This window comes from Amborella trichopoda, chromosome 2 (assembly GCF_054954075.1).
Source record: "Amborella trichopoda isolate Santa Cruz 75 chromosome 2, AtrichopodaSantaCruz75HAP2 v2.0, whole genome shotgun sequence".
NCBI classification, from domain to species: domain Eukaryota; kingdom Viridiplantae; phylum Streptophyta; class Magnoliopsida; order Amborellales; family Amborellaceae; genus Amborella; species Amborella trichopoda.
The window spans coordinates 49,348,433-49,369,605 of NC_142337.1; the positions used below are offsets into that span (position 1 = coordinate 49,348,433).

General features: G+C 35.5%; 1 protein-coding gene across 4 annotated transcripts in view; it reads right to left on the minus strand.

The window, feature by feature from the left end:
* Positions 1-15,746, minus strand: part of LOC18431648 (external alternative NAD(P)H-ubiquinone oxidoreductase B1, mitochondrial) — a 31,847-nt gene extending 16,101 nt beyond the window's left edge. For 2 of the 4 annotated variants that reach the window (XR_016049473.1, XM_020665537.2), the window contains exons 1-2: positions 15,648-15,746; positions 6,256-6,526 (exon numbers count right to left, since the gene is read on the minus strand). Coding sequence is in view for 2 of the 4 variants with exons in the window: in XM_020665537.2 (XP_020521196.2) it covers positions 6,256-6,526; positions 15,648-15,727 (351 nt within the window). In the remaining 2 variants the exon portion in view is untranslated. Of the gene's footprint in view, positions 1-6,255; positions 6,530-15,647 lie in introns of all 4 variants that reach the window. The other 2 variants (XR_016049472.1, XM_006841764.4) reach the window with 1 other exon arrangement.
* Between the last annotated feature and the right edge of the window lie 5,427 nt (positions 15,747-21,173).

The following is a 21,173-nucleotide window of genomic DNA, read 5'->3' on the forward strand; positions in this document are numbered from 1 at the left end:
TTCACTAGCTTCTGCATTTGAAATTGTAAGTCAGTTAGCTTCCGTAAATTGCTTGTTTATGAATAATATGTTTATATCATGCAAATAAAGTTTCTACTGTCTGTAAAAGTTAGAAATCTTACCTATACGAATTGGCTTGTATTCGATATTGCTCCTTTTTCTTTATCCATCTTGTTAATTGTGTGTTTGTATTTTGGATTAGTTAGATTAATAGTTTAATTGTGTGTTGGTATTTTGGATTAGTTAGATTAATAGAATAATAAAAAAATCAGCTAGAACACTTAGAAAATCGGTCCTGTGATTAATGGTATCAGAGCCAGAACAGTTTTTTATCTAAAGTAAACTGTTAAAAGGTACTAAAATTTTAGAGTACAAGGTACTTGATAAAATATCTCATTAAGTGGTTAGTCCGAGAGTTGAGACGTTGTCGCCCAGAATCCGTTTTACCGCTTTAGGCCAGGAAGAGCCGCTTAGGTACCAGGGACGTAATAGGTTGACTAAAGTCATCATCCATAACCCTAATGGAGAATTTTATCAAGACTTTGTCCAATAAAACTTTAGCCCCTTCTAATAGTATACTAGGGATAAAAAACAAAGAGGAGATAATAATTGATAATATAGAAAAATAAATACAAAATTGGGATATACCAAAAGTACCTATAACAGATATTTATAAAAAAGGTACATTTGAATTTAAAACTGGATATGCAATAAAGACAGTAGTACAGAGTTTATCCGTTAATAGTGAACAAGAAAACTTTCAACTATTATCTGATAGAATCATCCAATCTCATAAAAATAAGAACTATAAATTCTTACACATAGGGCTTATACAAATAGCAGTCAAGCCCCTTACAAGACTTGGATTAAATAATTCAATACTACTATGCCTTAGGGATAGTAGATATAATAAGTTTGCAGACTCCTTATTAGGAGTAGTTGAATCTAGTCTCTGCAGTAGCCCTGTATATTTTAATTGCTTTCCAAATTTTTCTGTATCTTTAAGTGATCCTAATTTGCTCAAAGTCTTAACACTTAATCTTAAAACTCAAGGATTCGATATGAATCCTGGATCCCAAAACATAGCGTTAGTATATAGAATTTGTTATAAAGTTATGAGTACATTATGCCCAAATGTCCTACAAATTGATACTAAAGATCAAACAATGTTCTTTCAAACCAATATAGAAAAATCAAACACTGTTATCCCAAAATCCATAAATTGGTCACAAATAAGTCTTTCAAAAAATTGGTCAATTCAGAATGAAAACCAAGTTCACAGGACTCCTGTTAGTCATAACCCATATCAGATAATTGAATATTCAGACGGTGAAATAGAAATACAATTTAATTCAAATAGAAAAACTAGAATAAATATAACAGATGATAATATCTTAATACCCTCTTCTAGAATTCCTGTACCAGCTAGGCACTCTACCTCCTCTTCTGTAAGAAGTGAACCTATAATTCAAGGATTGAGTAGGAGTACTAGTAATATTCAAAGACCTGTTTATAAACCACTAGATCATAATCCCTTTAAACCAGAATCTAGTAGTTCTGAGTTTGACTTTCAAATATTAACCCTCCAGAAAAAAGAAAAGGTTAATATAGAATTCTTAAAAAGTGATTATTTATCTAACGAAAATACTGAAATAAGAAATTGGTATTTAAAGGAATTTTCTCAAGAATTAATAGATGCTTTTCATAAGAGATATAATAAATTTTTAAAAAAGAATAAGAAAACTATAGGGTTCTTCACATGGTTGATAGCCATGTTAAAAGAAAAAGATATTCATGTACCTAATTTTGAACTTAATACCTTAGAATCCCAATATTAAACATTTTATACTAGCGAAGAAAAAATAATACAAAGTATCTATCCTCCTGAACAAAATTTAGAAATAAAAGGACCTAATAAAGAAGCCTAGAAACTAAGGCTTGCCCCTTTAAAATAATTCCAACAGAACATACTCATAAGGTAGAAATAATTCCCCATATGATAGAACAAAATAATTATACAAATTTATATTTACAATCTTTAGGAAAACAGGCTACTAGAATAGAAAATATTATCAGGAAACCGCATGAAATCACAATAGAATCATAAAAGAATGTTTTATTCAAACCACCACCTGAGATTAATGAAGAAAGATTCCATTTAAGAGGAATGAGAAAGAAAGAAGGAAATAAAGAATTACTAGATGAATTAGTAAAAACGTTGGCACAATTAAATATTCAAGACAAAAAAGCAAAGGGAAAAATGATAGAATCAGAAGCTATGGTCCTTCAAGAAGAAATAATTTCCACTGAAAATATAAACAAGATGGAAGAAGATTTTAAAACCAGCCAGCTAAACAATATGGAAGAAGATTTTCAAAATAATAATGTAAACATAATAGATTATGGTAAAAAATGGAGACCAACTGTACAAACAAGAATGTATCATCCAAGACCTACCCCAATAGATATACAATTTGAAGAACATCTCATCTCTCATACACTATCATACTCTGGTCGTACAATTGTCAACTGGAATATTGATGGCATATCTGACCATCAGATTCTTGATAAAAGCATATTACTATGTATGCTACTGCCTGCAAACTGGCAGGTAATCATGATCAGGAAGTTGCCAAGGCCATTGTCTGTGGATTTACAGGATGGCTAAGAGGATGGTCGGATTTTCACATGAGTGAAACCACCAAGCATCAAATATTGAATACTACTAAACAATGGATAGTAAAAAATAAACAAAATCAAGAAATACCCCACAGTGAAAGTGATGTTGTTAATACTCTTATATACACCATAACTCTTCACTTCGTAGGAAGCACATCATTATTAAATGCTAGATCTGAAGATCTCCTTTCTAATTTAAGCTGTCCCACACTATCACACTATAAATGGTATAAAGATGTTTTCTTTTCTAGACTATTATCTAGAGAAGATAATAGTGTTGACCATTGGAAAGAAAAATTTATAGCAGGTCTACCACACCTCTTTGGAGAAAAGGTAAAAACTAGACTAAAAAATAAAAATGGAGGTGTTATGGCATATTCTTTATATACTTTAGGAGAATTATCAGCAGAAATTTGTGCAGAAGGCTTAGCCTTATGTACAGACTTAAAACTAAAAAGACAACTTGACAAACAAAGAATGACAGGGACAAAAGAATTAAGTGATTTCTGTGAACAATTTGGATATAATACAATACCTTTAACTGAGAAAGGTTATAGGAAAAAACATAAGAATAAAAAACCCAAATTTGAAAGAAATAAAGCTAAAGACAAGTTCATTAAAAAGTTTGCGCCTAAATCTAAAATTAAAAAAGGAAAAAGAAAAATACCCATTTGCTATAACTGTGGAAAAGTTGGACATTATAAGAATAATTGTAAAATAAAAAAGAAAATAAATGCTTTAAATTTAAATGACGATATAAGAAAACAAATTTATAATCTTATCTATATAAAAGAAGAATCTGAATCTGAATCTGATACTTCTAGTGAAAACTCTTTAATAGGGACAATAGAGGATGAAGAATTCATATTTACTAGTTCGGATTCAGAATCAAACTCAAAATCAAACATGGAAATAGAAGAATGTATCTGTAAATCTGTTAATACTTTAACTAATGAACAAAATCTAATCATAGACCTAATAGATAAATTAACAGATCCAGAAGCTAAGAGGAATGCCTTAACACAATACATCCATATTACTAAATCAAAAAATAAACCAGCTTCTATAATTAAGCCACATGAAGAATATAGTTTAAATGAAATACTTAAAAGGCTTAATAAGAAAAATTCTGAAAAAGAACCAACTATTTCTGAATTAAAACATGAAATAAATGAAGTTAAAACAGAAATCCAACAATTGAAAAATAGAAATAGAATATTAGAAATGGCAAATGATTTTTCTGAATCAGATATAGATACCAACAATGAACTAGAGTTTGATAATTTATTAAAAAACTATAAAAATATTACTTTAGAAGACTCACCTAAGGATGAAATCCTTGAAACCTCTGATACAGGTTTACAGAACAATAATTATGTAAATACATTAAATAGAGTAATAACTTAAAAATGGTTTGTGTTAATCAGAATAATTGTAGATAAAGAATACAGCGTTCAATCTCTTGCATTAATAGATTCTGGAGCAGATTTGAACTGCATAAACGAAGGACTAGTTCCTACAAAATATTTTCACAAAACTACCAAAATATTAAATACGGCTGATGGTAGTAAGTTGATTATTAAGTATAAATTATCCAATGCTGTTATATGCAATAATGGCAATTGCTTCGAAATGCCATTTATTATGGTAAGAGGTTTGAGTCAAGCAGTAATCCTTGGGACACCATTCCTAAACTTACTTTACCCCTTAAAAATAGATAGTACTGGAATAGAATAATAAAAAATCAGCTAGAACACTTAGAAAATCGGTCATGTGATTAATGGTAATTGGCGGTCAAGGATTCTCACCACCAATGAACCTTGATGGGGGGTCAACTAATGTCTAAATGATGTGAAACTTGGCTAGAAGGCTAATAGTGCTTTATATTAAAAATCCACCACGTTTCACCACGATTTGAGATTGTTTAATAGGATTTCAAATATTAGAATGGTAATGAAATTTGGACGGTAGGTACTCAAGGCCTTATCTCACAAGCACCAAATGTTTCAACTCATTCTGAGATGGTTTGATAGGGTTTCCAGAATAGACCAGTGGTCAAGCCTTCAAAGCCATATCTAACCAATGGTGAGTATTGATCTTATGCCTTTTTGCTTCCATTTCTTCGTGAAATATGGACATAGGCTCATGGGATATATTCCCAACTGTCCACAAGATTTCATATTTATCTGGACTTGATTCATCAAGCTTCTGGATTGACCGGGCTGTTAGACACTTCATCATTATATTTGATGGCTTATGAACTTATTCAAACACCTCATGCAGCTTTTATTTTAGACAAATTCATATGTTCGGTTCTAGAAGAATTCTATATCGATTTCCAGGCTTATGACTTAGGGTCAATCAAATATCATTGACTCCTGGTCTTAGCATATATGGACATGCTCTATACTATTTCTGTCTGATTTACGGGATTTGCCTGTTCTTTAGGCTATGGGTGACCATAGCGTCAATGTCTATTTGAGAGACTGGATGGGGGACAGAATTGTCCTGTGAGGTAGAAGGAGGGGGCTACCGTGGTGGTACACCATCAGAGTGATGGGAATTGACCTCATGGTTAGCCGACTATCATGCAGCGTCGATACAATCGATATTTTCTATCATCGTGTGAACCATATCCTCAAACTTATTCATGCGCTCTTCCCGCACATCACCGGGCTCGCTTACGACCATTACGCTGACCATTTCACTATGAAGGTCAACGTTAGTGGCAACAAAGGGCTTGCGAACTTAACGGGTTGTACGTGGTAGGTCAGTCAGCAGGGGGGCAGCATGCCCTGACTGAGCTCGTGTTCGACCCCTGGTCTTAGCACATTGGGCATGCTGAAACCTAATTCTATTCTGATTTCTGTTCGGGCTTTTGTGATCCAAAACACAACTAAACAAGAGTCATAATGAAACAATGAAACTTGTCAACACACTCATACTGCTTGTAGGTTATATAGAGGAACTCATGAAAACCATAGAAAAACCACCTCTAAACAAATTATAATTGTGTGGGTAAATAGGGGTGAATGTATAAATGATAAATAAGGAAAATGCAAAAGAAGATAATAGAAGGGAACTGCAAATATAGAATAGCAATCATAAAGCATAAATAACTTAGCAGTAACTTCTGGGAGCTTAATGATAGAAGATCATGCGTTAAACAAGAGTGAAATTAGTTATGGCCTTAAGGGAAAACATTCTCTACCCTCAAGAACAAACCAAGTGAAAGAGATGTTTCAAGACTAAACCTGGATTCACTCCATCCTTGAAATTAAATTTACATACATACACTTCAAAACTCTTATTTCTAGAGTCCTCCCAAAAACTTCAATCGCCTTTGATGGCCTTTCAATCACTCTTAACTACAAGAAACTATTTAACTGATATATATAAGAGCCAAACTCTCATTCATTATTTTTAAAGAAAAGTTTCTACAAATTTGTAATGGAGTAGAAAGATAAACTGGCACAATGAGATCATATTACTGGACAATCAAATTTGCATCAAATAAAATTAGGTTCAAGTGATATACTCGTAGAGAAAATTATATGGGATAATAAGAGTTCTCACTTTTTTAACAATATTACGGATTGGCTCGATGATGCTTCGTGGTTCCACAGTACCACATGTCACACTCGGAAGCAGCGGGGTGAACGCAAAATAATTGCGAGGTGACACCACTTGAACATTATACAAGGAACTGTCTATGTTCTTTAAGAAACTTGTGCCTGCCCATCCTGATCCAAGTACTACTAACTTCTTTTTCTCTACAATTTGAGAACCTTCCATACCATTGGTACCATTATTTGGATTTGATTCCGCATAAACCATAAGCCCTCCGCTGCTGCATTAAAAAATTTCCCATTCGTAAGACTGTAAACTTATATAGAACCATGCTAAGAATAACTGAATAGCAATACAAGAATGATTTAACCATACAAAAAAGTCATGCCCATAAAAAGATACCATTAGTTCATAACATAGAATAGCATAGAGAGTAGATGTCCTCGTGAAGAAAAGGAAAAATACAGATATGCTTGCATTCAACTAAGGAAAACGTTAATACCAGACATATTGAATAAGTATATTGAATGTCTCTCAATTCACAAATCCAACAAAATATAAGACTATCATGTTTTTTCTCTCTAGGTTTTCCCTCTCTGAGGTTCTTTTCTCTCAGAGGCTCTCTCTGTCTAGATTTATCTCTCTTTTAAGTATTTCTCTCCCTAGAAGGCACTATAATAAATCCACCGAAACACACTCTCTCTCTTCCTCTAACAAACTTCTCTCTCTTCTTTCTTCTTCTTATCTCTCTAAGAAGAAAGGGTAATTTTTTCTCTCTTCTTCTTCTCTATAAGAGAAGGATAACTTTCCCTCTCTTCTTCTTCTCTTATGAGAAGGCTCTCTATTTTTCCAAATACACCAAGAGAGGTACGCCCAAAGTGGGGAGAGATAACCAACCAAGAGAGCACTCAAGCCCCTCACATGATTGGCTTTATATGGAACAATGGGATGATTATCCTATATAATCTCCTAAAAAGTGGCTCATCTCTATCTCTTTTCAACTAAGAGATAAGAGGATATCTCTACCCAAAAGCATCACGTAAGATCCTCTTTGCATGGGATGATCACTTGGTCAACAAGTCATCCTTTTGACTTTCCATTAGAAGCCCCCACAAATAGGGAATACCACCGGTGCCCCTCCCTCATGGATGAGACACCCAACAATCTCCCCCTTCAGTCCCAGGAGGGAAGTTTCCTTTCGCAGATCAACCAGGTACTCAGATGACACTCATGCAGCCATGCTTCTGCACAGCTCTTGCTTGTCCCTGGCCAACGTCTTCAACATCAAATCCAACATACACCTGTTGGTATGGATTTTCCTAGCTGCAAAAGTTTCTCACCCTCCTGCAGCTCGGATTGCCATTAAACAGCTCCCCCTGCAAAAGTAAGCAGGTATCCCAAGATTGACTTCCTGAAGTCTAGTTCTCCAGCCATGTCGTCATTTGTATATCCATGTAACAAAGTTTACCTCCCCCAAAGCACAAACACACTTTGAATGTTCCTTAGAGAAATCTAAATATCGAATGGATTGTTGCCTAGTGTTCCTTGCCAGGATTAACAATAAATCTACTCACTACACCAACTGCGTGTGCGATATATGACATCATGCACACCATGGCATACATCCAACTTCCTATGAACAACCCATAGATTATTTTCTGCATGTCTAACTTCTTCTTTTCAGTTGAAGGGCCCTTCTTGGCACTTAACTCCCTTTCCTTCTTGCCTTTAGGCAACTTTACCAAGTGATAGGTGTCATTATTATGCAAGGATTCTTCATCTTCTTGCATACCTTTAACCCATATCCCTTTGTGTTGGTCAGCCTTGACTTCCTAGTGGCTTTCTGGTCTACCCTTTTCAGTGTATAGGACATACTTCGATGAGGGGTACTCGGTAGAGGGTTTATGCCCCCTAGAAAACCTTCTCAATTCAATTGTAGGTGGTACTTCGTGAACAAGCGGCTACCCTTGTTCCACATCACCCGAATCTGGCATGTCAAACTCTTGGGACCCATCCTCTTGTTTCACTTTTCCCCAGTCTTCATTTACCGATGGGGATCGTTTATTAGGTAGCATACTATGAGGACTACTTCACCCCAATATGGCTTTAGTAATTTGGCAGTGGATAGCATACCCCTAAAATCCTGAAAGATCTCAAACATATGATCGTTCGATTTTATTAAATATACCCACACCTTTCTTGAAGTATCATCGATGAAGGTGACGAAGTGTGATGCATCACTTCCATAGGACCACACACATCTGAATACATTCTTGACACTTAGAAGAATCTACTTCTTTGCTGAGATTTCCATTCTTTTTTCAATCATATGACCGAGACGCCTATACCGCAGGTCTAATGAGAATCCTTCCATAGTGGCATTAACCTCACCATTAGAGTTTTGCACCTATATTATGTAGAGTGAACAACACTTCTTGCCCTTTGCTATGATAAGAGATCCCTTTGTCAACTTCCAATGTCCCTTGTCGAACACTGAGTGATACCCTACATCATCTAAACACCCTCCTGAGATGAGGTTCACACAGATATCTGGTAGATGGTTCTTTAGCACAAGCGTCATCCCAATATCAGTCTTGATGTGTACATCTCCTTTACCCATAATCTTTGAGGAACCGTTGTTTCCCATCTTTACAGAGCCAAAATCACCTATTTTGTAAGAAGCCAAGTAGCATCTATGAGGAGTAACATGAAACGATGCTCCAATATCCACAACCCAATCAAAGTTACATAAACTTGATGCAATATTGATGCACCCATCACCACAGTTTCCGTCCGCACCAACATTTGTAGTCACTATAGTGGTTTCCCTGCCATCATTCTTGGAATTGTCCTCATCCCACTCTTTCTTGAGCTTTCGGCACTCTTTCTTGATGTGCCCTTCCTTGACATAATGAAAACATGTGATCCCATTTCTCATCTTCGATCTAGCTTTATCATTAGATCTTCCTCTATTTGTGACAAGGGTTTATGAGTTCGATGTGTTGGAGGATTTTCTACTCGTCTCCTCATTCAGTAGGCTACTAGTGACCTGACTCATAGTCACTAACCCATCTGGTGCTGAGTTACTCACAGAGACTACCAGGGGGGTCTCCCAACTATTCAGTAGTAAACAGAGGAAAAACAGAGCTTGTAGCTCACCTTCCAGGAACAACTTCATCGTTGTGAGTTGGTTAACAATGCCTTGCACCTCATTCAGGTGCTCTGCAATGGATCCCCTATCCATGAACTTCATGTTCACAAATTTTCATATTAAGAATGCTTTATTTCTGGCGGTCTTCCTCTTGTAAAAGTCATGTAGCTTATCCCACAATGACTTGGAGGATGTCTCCACCAACACATGGTGGAACACATTTTCTTACAACCATTGTCAGATAGTTCCAAGAGCCTTTCAGTCCAATCTCTTCCACTCATCGTCTATCATACCTTCGAGCTTGTGTTCTACCCCTTCAATGGGTGTGTACAAGTCCCTATAGTATAATAGATCTTCCATCTTTAGCATCCAGATGATCCAGTTATTCCCATTGAGCGATATCATCCTGCTCCCGATACTGGAATCTAACTTTAATCCACAAACATTGTCTTTCACACCCGCTTTTCTATTGACCGGCAGTCAAGGAGATTCACTATCTGTCAAGCTCCTACTGTAGATGAAGTATTCGTGACAGTCAAGGATCCGTTGTTTGTCAACTCATCGGTGGTCAAGCTCCCACCAACTATCAATTCATTGGCGGTCAAGTATCCACCGAAAGTCAAGCACTCACCGGCTGTCAATTCATCGACAGTCGAGTATACGTCGACAATCAAGTATCCGTCGACGGTCAGGCACTCACCAGTTGTCAACGTGTCATCGTCAGTCAATAGATTCACCAACAATAAAGTGATTCGTTGTTGATCAAGGTGGTGACTGACGATCTGTTGGTCAAGACCTTCTTTGCACAGTGGCAATTCACTGTTGGTCAAGGTGGTAACTGATGGTCCGTCGGACAAAACCATCTTTGCATAGTGGCCACTCACTGACAATCTCTGACTGACGACGTGTCCCAAAAACGATTCGTTTGTCAATCAAGTATGAGCCAATCCTACAAGGAGATTTCTTCCTTGCTCATCATATGACCGCTAAATATCGAAAACGGTGAAAGGGAGGACCTAAAGGTGTGTAGGATTCAAGGGAAATGAGCTCTGATACCAAATTTATGAGCATGCACACAAATGCGCATAACACAACGGAACCCAAATTTATGGGACAGAAAAATATGCCAAAACCGATGTGTGTGTGTATGAGTAGGAACTAAGCAATAAAGCAAATAACATACTGGCACTGAGATTTTACGTGGTTCACTTTTTTAGACTATATCCACAGGAGAAAGAGACAGATCCACTATTAAATAATAGTTACGATATTTTTCTGAGAAACAAGTTTTCTTGGGCTCTCTGATTTCTTCTAGAGGCTTTTCTCTCTCAAGATTTTTTCCTCTAAGGTTCTTTTCTCTCTCAGAGGCTTTCCCTCAGTCTAGATTTATCTCTCTCTTCTAGGCTTTTCTCTATTTAGGAGACACTACGATAAATCCACATAAACACTCTTTCTCTAACAGCCTTCTCTCTCTTCTTTCTTCTTCTTCTCTCTCTAAGAAGAAAGAATAACTTTCTATCTTTTTTCTTCTTCTCTCTAAGAGAATGATAACTTTCTTTCTCTTCTTCTTCTCTATAAAGAGAAGGCTCTTTATATTTTCTAAATACACCAAGAGAGGCACGCCCAAATAAATGGCTCAAGGTGGGAAAAGACAACCAACCAAGAGAGCATCCAAGCCCTTCACATGATTGGCATTATATGGGCCAATGGGATGAGTTTCCCATAACCTCTTAAAAAGTGGTTCATATTTATCTCTTTTCAACTAAGAGATAAGAAGATATCTCTACCCAAAACCATCACGTGAGATCCTATTTGCATGGGATGATCACGTGGTCAACAAGTCATCCTTTTTACTTTCAATGAGAAAACCCACAAATGGGGAACATCACCGGTGCCCCTCCCTCATGGGACAGGACACCCAACAAAAAGATGGATCATCATCAGAGCCCTTTCCCAACTATTTGGGGTTGACTATATTAATTTTGATCCGCCATTCTGCTTTATCAAGGATCATGCCCTCAATGAGGCCCTATGGGAATGCCCTAGCATAAACAGATAACATAGATTCCGGATTCATGGAAAGTTTTGAGAATGTTTTACATTAGCTGCCTATCTAATACAACCCACCTCCTTTACTTGGGCTTCGAACGGGTTAAAAGAAAATTTAAGGTCCTCACCCTTCTTAGACCAAAAGATGGATAATTCAGAAAAATCCAAAAAAAGAAAAAATATAAAATAGGCATTTGACAAGAAAAACTCACAAACCATCATCAAAAACATCAAATTTATATTGATTTTACAAAAGCAAAATATATAATTTTTATAATACCCTAGTATAGACCGAAATACTAGTCTCGAAAAAGGGGTTGAGTCTGAGTAACTTGACAGAGTAGTGCACTAGGACTCAGCCGAGTTTTCAAACGCTGGTCAGAAATGTCTACATGTTGGTACTGGATATCTATAGGTGACAATAAGATATAAGATAAATCATTAAATGAATAGTTACATCAGCACAAGGTTTGGAAACATTAGTGTTTATTGTTTTGTTTCAGAACATTAGTGTTTCTTGATGCCACCGTTTGGCGCACTAGACCGCCTGATTTTATTTCCCTTTTTTTACTCCACGATGTCCCGCAATTGCCCCATCGAAGGGTTGTAAATTTTTGAATTGTATTTTTTTTTATTATTATTTAATGAAAAACAAGTAGGGGGCCTTCTCCCCCACTACATTACCCAAAAGAAAAAAACATTAGTGTCTACTGTTTTGATGAGTGTGTCAAAATTCTCAACATGTCTGGAACATGTGTATCAGACATATGACAAAACATATCCAACACACGTATTCACAAATTACTTTGAGGTTATCCAATTAATTTCCTTAAAGGCATCAATATTCAGAAATAACCACACTACACTCAGATATCCCCTTCCTATACAAATCAAACTAAGACATTCTTCAAGCAGTTATATTAACTTCCTTTAAGTATCTGACCTTAACAACAGTATTAGAAGGTGATAACCAAAAATAAAATCTACAAGCTAGTAAACTAAAGGTATTTTACAGCAATACATATCACTGCAAAATACTGTTGACCACATGTCCATCACATCTAGAGACCATAGTGAGGTCAAGATATTAACAGTAAAAAGTCTATGTACAGTAAAGAAAACCAATATAGTACGGGAAACCAAGACATTTCGTCAAGTAGTTTCGGCATCCATGGCCATATATATAGAGTTATTTGTTCAAATCACAGGCTTCCAGACCAAATCCTTTTTACTCTCAAACAGGATGATGTCAAAATAGTCAACAAGTTTATAGGAAGTTGTGAGCAAGATTTAACATGCATACTACCTTGAGATGCTTAGTATGCTTTTCCTTGTAATCTTACATGTTTAAACTTTTTGTCCAACATTTAATGCTTAGCAAGAATGGCCCAGTGTGGAATACTCAACTGGCTCAGTAAATTGTCCTCGCTATAGATTTACTTTCTTATTTCTGTTATGGTTCATTATTTTTTAGGATAGATTATGAGTATTGATTCTTTAAGAAATTTCATGCATCTATTCTAGCCGTATTGATGCTGCAGATTTTCGTTTAACTTGGCAAGCAACAAAAACAAAAAGCCATAACTTATAAGCAACATATTTCTCCCAAGGTAACACACCAGCTTTCTTTCATTCAAGATTTGCCCCTCGCAGTGTCTCATGAAAGCTTGAATATTTACATCAATTCTGAGAGCCACTCAGAAAGCACCTTTTATCCCTTCCTCCATCCTTTCCTTTCTTGACTACCATATCACTGTCTAGCTTCCACGAAATCCCGCAGCCCCACTCCAACCTATGGAAGGCCTCAGCAGACTTAAGAAGAATTTGACCTTTCAATTCATTACCGTTAAGGAATGCACTCAAAACCTTGCTTACAGCACTTCCATGCAAAAAACTGGAGTACCTTCTCGTACTTCACTTGTATGCATCCCCGATGCAGTTTAAACTTTAGAACCCATAATACATAATATGGAGGCTCAAAATGGAAAGGTACATCCAATAATTTTTCAACGTTTGTGTATGACCACTGAAATCTGATCATCAGATAAGAGCAAACTCAGATCCTGAAACTACAGATGTCCTTATGGCACAAAACAACAGAATCTTCAGCATGTCAAGTCATGGAGACCCTATATCTTGGGTGTGGAGAGTATTGCCAGTCCCAAATCTATCAGCTTTTAGTGGTTCCTTAGTGACTGCAGATGGAAATTTGCATTCCCACATTACTCCTATTCCCACACAGGTCTTGCCAATAAATAAGTTGAATGCATAAAGAAATTATGTATAGCAGGACAAAAAGTACACAATTACTTATGTGTCTAGAATACACACACACAGCAAGAAAGAAGCAATAGGATATGTATACATGTCTTGTTGCTTTTTCTTTTTCATCCAAACTCCTTGTCTACTGAATGTGTATATACAATTGAAGAATGGATATACAATGCAGGTCCTACAGAAATGTAACAAGAGAGAACATTCCCAAGATGTCATTAGAAGCTCTAGGTCCAATTTACATGTGTCAGTATGATCTGTGATATGACAAATTGGAGACAATTTGTCTCGCACCTAGCACCAGAATAAACTGCATGTATCATACAGTTTTGCAGCTGCTCAATGAGACCAAGAATCATTGCACCAACCACTAAATAAATGGAATGATGGTGCCTAATTTTCTTCACCCAAGCAGTACTCCTATTGCCAAATGCATAATTGTTGACAAATTTTATTGTGAATGATATATATATTTTTGGAAACACATTCTGGAAATAAGAAGCAGTCAATTTTTCAAATTTTCTGGGAAACCCGTCTCTTTGGCACTTCATCTATGTTTCACATGTATCTATCCCATATCACCCCGATCTTCCCATTTCTCCCTCGCAATTGTATCAAGAATTTCATATGTTTCCGTCGATTTGACAAAAACCTTTAGAAAATATTATCTCCAATTTCTTTCCTCACTGCTTCCTCCATATATCTACCCATATGTTTTTGAAAGTTGCAATGTGAACATTTCCAAGTTCCCAAACCATGACCTTTTAGAATCCGGACCCCCACTTCCCATCTAAGTCATTTCAAACACAATGGCACCTTCCAGCAACTACATAACATGACTTCATCTCCAATCAGAAAACCAAGTTTTGTAGTGCCTAGAAATGAAATAATTACTAAATTCTACACGCTGGAAAGCATCCTTGAAAGCGCAAGCCCACATTTTACATACAAATATGCTCCTACTGTAACTCATGTTCATGAATATGTGTAAGGCCACAATCCCAAACACATCTTACGAGGCATTTCCTTTCTAATTGAAAAAACTGCCAGGTTTTGATTAGCCTAACCAACAACCTTTTAAATTGTCTAAGAAGATTTGATATCATTGCTAAGCCCAACTTCATGGTAAACCAAAGATAAAAACAAAAACAAAACAAAAAAAATCTGATTCAACTGAAGCCAACTCCTCATTGAACATAATTGTTAAGATCAACTTATGACCACAACATCAGTCTCTAAACTACTTGAAGTTTTACCGAATTTTACTAAACAACTATTTTATTGAACAACAAACCGCATTGCACTGAAACGCACTCATGTTTACCAGGATCACTCATTTAAGCCGGATCAATAATAAGGGGGAAAAAATGAAGGTTAAATATGCAATTACTAGCCATAACTGTTACTATTACCATTAACTCAGCCAATGAGAGTAGTTTAATCACAGATCAGTAAGAATCAACAATTAAAGGTTTATTTCTTCAGGTATATCAGCAAAAGCATTTAACAACTATCTTTGGATTTATTCAGAAAATGCCCTGAATCATCTTTGATCATATGAAACGTAAGAAAACCAGATCAAAACACATTCCTGCAAAACATTGAGATCCATAAATCCTTTTCAATTGAACTCATGCAAGTATCGTTTACTATGTTACTGCACTCCCTTTTGCTTTGTTAATAACTGGAAATGTTATGCCTGTGTTGATCAAAATTAGTTGCAAATGTCCCGTCCTTGAATGGCAATAGCTACTGTTGGAGTAGAGCATGGATTAAACTTTAACACTTCGCACCATTAATTTCTTTTTTTCATTAGATGCAGAATCCATCATCAAGCCAAAGATATCAGTCACAGATCACAAAGCCATAAAGCAAACGGTACTTCAAATAAAATAGGAGTAAGGATTGGAGAGAGAGAGAGCACCTCACTGCGCAAACCAGGAGTAGCTTGCTGTAAGCTGAACTGTCCTTGAAAGCTCGGGCAACACGCGTAAAAGCAGCCATGTCTGAAACAACCAAGGATAAAGTTTTTGGGCTTTTACTCCGGCTTTATTGGTCTGATGTGGCAAAATTCCGATATCACCGGACACTTGAAGAGAGCGAGATATTTAAGTGACGGTTTTACCCACGTGTTGCGTCCTAAGAGGGGTGGCTATCCCGTTTTTATTTGGAATGGCAGATACGAGGCGCCGATTACCATTGGTCTGCAAAAGGCCGTCGAGTGAGATCCACATCGTCACTGTGGCTGCTCGTGTGAGGCAGTTTATTACATGAGATTGTATACTAATGGGTCGATATTGTCTCCAAATATTTTTTTCTTTTTTTGAAATATATTATCTGCCTAATACATTATTTGTACAGGATCGTTTGAATACCTGTAAATATATTGTCTATGAAATATATTACTGTTTAATACATTACTTGCAAATGGATTGTTACTGTTTGGTAGTATTTAGATACAACCTGAGAAATACGTTGCTATTGTTTGGCTATGTCTCAAAGATATACATTGCTAATGTTTGACACTAAATCACACACAAAAAAAAGCTCGAAAGGATGCTTCATGGTATGCCTAAAAGTTTCTTAAAGATGTCTCACAATTGCAATAAAGGAAGAAAAAGTTAAAAGAACCCAGAGAGAAGAAGGTTACACAAAACAGCTTCTCAATAACCAATCCATAAAGAGAATCAGATAAATCTAATTAACGTATAGAGAGAGAGAAATCAATTTAAGCAGCATGTATCATACTGTATTTAATTTCAGCAGCATCATGTATCATACTCAGATAATTTCAGCAGCATGTAGCTTACTTTGATTCTAAAAAGAATGCACCGAAATTCATATCAGAGAGTATCAAAATAATTCATTTGTTATTCATATCAGATATAACCTAAACTCCAAAAAAATTTCTTAAATTGTAGAGAGAGAGAGAGAGAGCTCATATCAGGATTCAGAAAAAGAGCTCGAAAAACTCAAGAGAGAGATTCCCAAATGATGAATCATACAAAAATCTCAGAAGAAATTCTACAGAGAGATACCTAAAAAAAAAATGATTCATCTTATGAAATAAATATTGGTAACTACTGTGTGATAACCCCATGATCAAGATTTCTGAAACTTTTCATAATTACTAATTTTATGTAAACTAAAATAACAAGGACGAATCAAATCAACCTATAACTTTACTAATTTTATGGAAACTAGAGTAACAAAGAATGAACCAAATCAACATAATCTTACCTGCTCAAATCAACCCCTTTGGCCTGTAAAATGTTTACTGTTGCATGAATCTTTTACCCACCAAACCCTACTTTTATAGGGCATTAAAAAAAATGAAAGCAGTAAATTTTTTAGGGCATATTTATGTCATAAAAAAATAGGTAAAACCCTTAACAGAGAGAGAGAGAGATAAAAAAATTGTTCTTACTTAGACACGGTAAGAGAGATAGATGTTGACTTCGAATAGGGTGAGAGAGGTTGCTCCAAGAAAGAGAGAAATGTGGTAGTTTTGCTCGAGGTTGCTCCAATTGTGTTGTTCCGAGAGAGAGAGGTAGCAAATTTGCTCGCAGAGTTTACCCGCACAGCTTGCTTGTAGAAAGAGAGAGCAGAAAATGGAGGCTCGAAGAGGGACATAGAAGAGAGGCTAAGTTAGGGATTTGGGGGAAATAACGTGTAAACAATTATCCGTCGCGCCCCGTAATTGATTTCTTAGCTTTCCCACGTGTAATAGTTTTCACGATATGTGGGGCAATGATGCGTAATCTATTTTCATTTTCTTACTCTTTAGGTGTACCCAAACATCAAAAATGCTAGATTTTCTTGTAATATGTTTCCTTGTAATGGATTTCCATGTATCCAAACGACCCCTAAATGGATAACCTGAGAAATACATTACTACTCTTTGGCTATATCGGCAAGAAATCTGGGAAATGCATTACCAATATTTTGGTTAGGAAATGTTGTGTTAGTGTTGTATATAGTAAAGTGGTTTTTTTTAATACCATGTTTTTTTGTTTTTAAGATAAATAATCAATTAAAACTACTTTATTTTTTAATATGTAAAGGTAATATCCACATAGGTTAATTTTATTTCTCTTCTCCCAATAATTATTTCGTTAAAAAACTATCAGTACTTTCTATGACATTCTAATAAAATGTTATGCAACTATCCCACTTATGCGAAGACTTGTTATGAAAAATTTTATTGACTTTCTAATAAAATGGTGTACTTGACTATAAATTATCACTACTTCTTTTTTTTTATCACAAAATTTCATTGAAATGTGGAATAAAAGTCATCATGACACCATTCCAATAAGATTTGCTAATACTATCATCATCACCATTCTAGAGAGAGAAAAATAAAGGTCTTAATCATCACCATTCCAAAGATAGAGAGAGTGTGAAATGTTAGTATTAGCTATCACCATTCTCTCTTTAGAATTATCATAATCATCATAGCCTTTTTCCAATTAATTGGGGTTGGCTACACAAATCATGGTCTATTATTCTGCTCTATTTAAGGTTATACCCTCAGTAAAGAGAAAAAATAAGAACGTGAAATAATATTGCCATTATTCCAACAAGATTTACTAATGCTATCATAGAGATAGAGAGAGACTGATAAGAGACGTTCCTCATCACTCCAACAAGACAGAGAGAGAGTAAGTGAGGTTATGTGTGTATGTGTGGCAGAGTAAGTGTAGCAATTCGATAACAAAAATTCCCAATTCCAAAAACCATTTCGGTCAAATAAAGAGACAGAGGAACCAAAATAAAAAAGTATGGATTTCACTCCACTTTATATGGTACCACTTGTTGGAAATACTTCATGTTAATCCGAAGCACCCAGTCTTCTTCAATCATTTATAGGAATCCCTTGCTAATATTATGTCTGCAATTATTTCATTATATGCTCGCATGAAGATGGTCAAACAAGGCCATGAACCTAATTAAAAGTTCTGTAGACCTCTCGTATATATGGGTTTGCTGTCGGTTTCCTCAAATCCACAATTGCAGTACTAATTTCTTTCACGGCTACAACTATTGGCTCTATAGTATCAACTATGGTTTTCTTTTTCTTCCTCAATGTCATAAATCGATGTTGATTTCTCGAAGGGATTGGTGGTCATTCTATTTGTCTTTGATTAGACCGGTGTCTCTTGCATATCCTCATCACCACCTAGTTTGTCAACAGCGTCATCATCATCTAAGCCTACAACCATCTCTGTAACTTCCTCAACATCATTATCAATGTCCCTCTTGTCCTGGCACCAGTACCCTCGACAAAATCATTGCTGACAATTATGCTTAATTCCTTCCAATATTCAAAGGTCTTCCCTTTAAAGTTATTTGTAAGCGGATTAAACTACAAGATTAATATAATATGCAATAACTTAAATAACTAATTTAAAATTTTTCAACTAGTAGAAAATTAGATATATGAGAAATATACACATACCATTACATTGTCATCCCATAAAGATTCATCTATAATGACCATATGTGATTCTTCATTCCATCCAAACCCACTTTGATTTTTCATTTGCTTGACAGTCTTGTAGTTCTTTGACCATGTTGTAAATTTATTCTTAAAACCATCCCTTCTAAGATTCATTCGAAGATTTGCATTAAACTTTTTCTCAATTGCACTCCATTACTCATTTTTAAAAGTTGGTTCGGGCTCCTTAATGAGCAAGTATTGCTCAACAAGTAGCTCCAACAAAACTGTCCCCATTTTTTAAGTCCATTTAATTTCCCCCCTGTCTCGGGATTTGGTTGAGTCACATAAATTTCATCATCCATGTCTAGCATGAATTATCAAATATCACTATCACATCAACTATTAAAAAAAATTCACATGGAATACATTTATCTAATATATTAATAAAAAAATATAGTTACAAAACTAAATTATACATGAGCGAAATAAAAATTTGTATAGATTTAATAGGGTATAAAAGAAACATATATTCGTATCATAATGTTTAACAGAAAAACATAAAACAAAATCAAGTTTACATCCTATTAAGTTTTTTCTCATGAATTCATCTCAATTACAAAAATGAAAATTATGAGCTTCAATTATGACGACTCCTATAATCTGCCCACATCTGCATCGCAGGTTCATCTCTAAACTCAGACCACTCATGTCTCTCCCTTTGACTCCTCTCAAATACTTCCAACTCTGGAACTTCCACTAATGGTGGATGGTTTCTATAAGTTATTACATCTTCATAATCAGGAAGGTCACCGTCTTCACTTATGATGAAATTGTATAAAATACAGCTTGCAACAACTATCTTGACTTGTGTTGTGATTTGATAGGTAGTAGTCATTTTTAAGGTAGGGAAATGTGCCTTTATAACTCCAAATGCACATTCAATGGCATTTATGAGCGAGGAATGTTGTTTATTAAACAACTCCTTCTAGTTCTATGGTTTTTCTCTACCACGACCATAATCATTCAAATGGTAACGAGTCTTATGATAAAGAGCAAGAAATCCTGGGATATTAGGGTACCCATCTTCTACAAGATAGTATTTTACTACGAAATGAATATTTGATTGCGATTACAATCAATTGGTAACTTTGTATATAGTTTTATGTGAACAAATATAGTAACAAAGAGATAGTCGAAATGCCATTAGGAACTACAACAGGATCATCACAGGAGAGTAATAATTGCAAAATATGAGAACCAGCAGCAAAACCCTCACCTCCAGCAAGAATATATTGGAATTGAAGGTTAAATAAGCAAACGCCCATTGCATTTTGTGATGTAAAATGCTTCCTATTAAGAAATTTTTTTCTGGAGACTAGTCTGAACAGTTGTCAGGATATGAGTATCATCAATGGCTCCAACACAATCCTATTATTGAGAATGTGCATTCACCAAATGAAACCTCCATTATATCAGTGATATGTCAATATTCCTCAAGATAGAGTAAGCTCCTTTACTCATTCTAATATGGTTTCAATAGTCCAACTCAGTGGAGTTAATTATAGTTTTATGGTACTTTATACCAATTGAGATACGCTTTGTTGTAGATGATTTATACACATAGGTTGCTAGAACAGTACCTGAAACAGCTAGAGAACTACCAGTTGCGGCAAGTGATGTGGTTATTACATCTATTCTTCATGACATTTTGATTGTTGTTCACCATGGTAAAAGATTGATTACTGTATAAGACCTAAAGAAAATCCTAACAGCAATCACAAAATAGACACATATATACAAACTAATCACTTTTGTAGACATCCCCTCGAAATTCTGGTTAAAGGGACTCCTAAAAAACCCCAATTCTTAACCTAAAAGACCACAAAAACCCTAGTAAATTATAGGCAACCTTGACCTAATAAAATTACCCTAAAACTGCCCAAACCTATCCCAGCTTGAAGTACACCCCAAGAGTTTTACAACGGTTTAAAAATCACCTAAATCGGA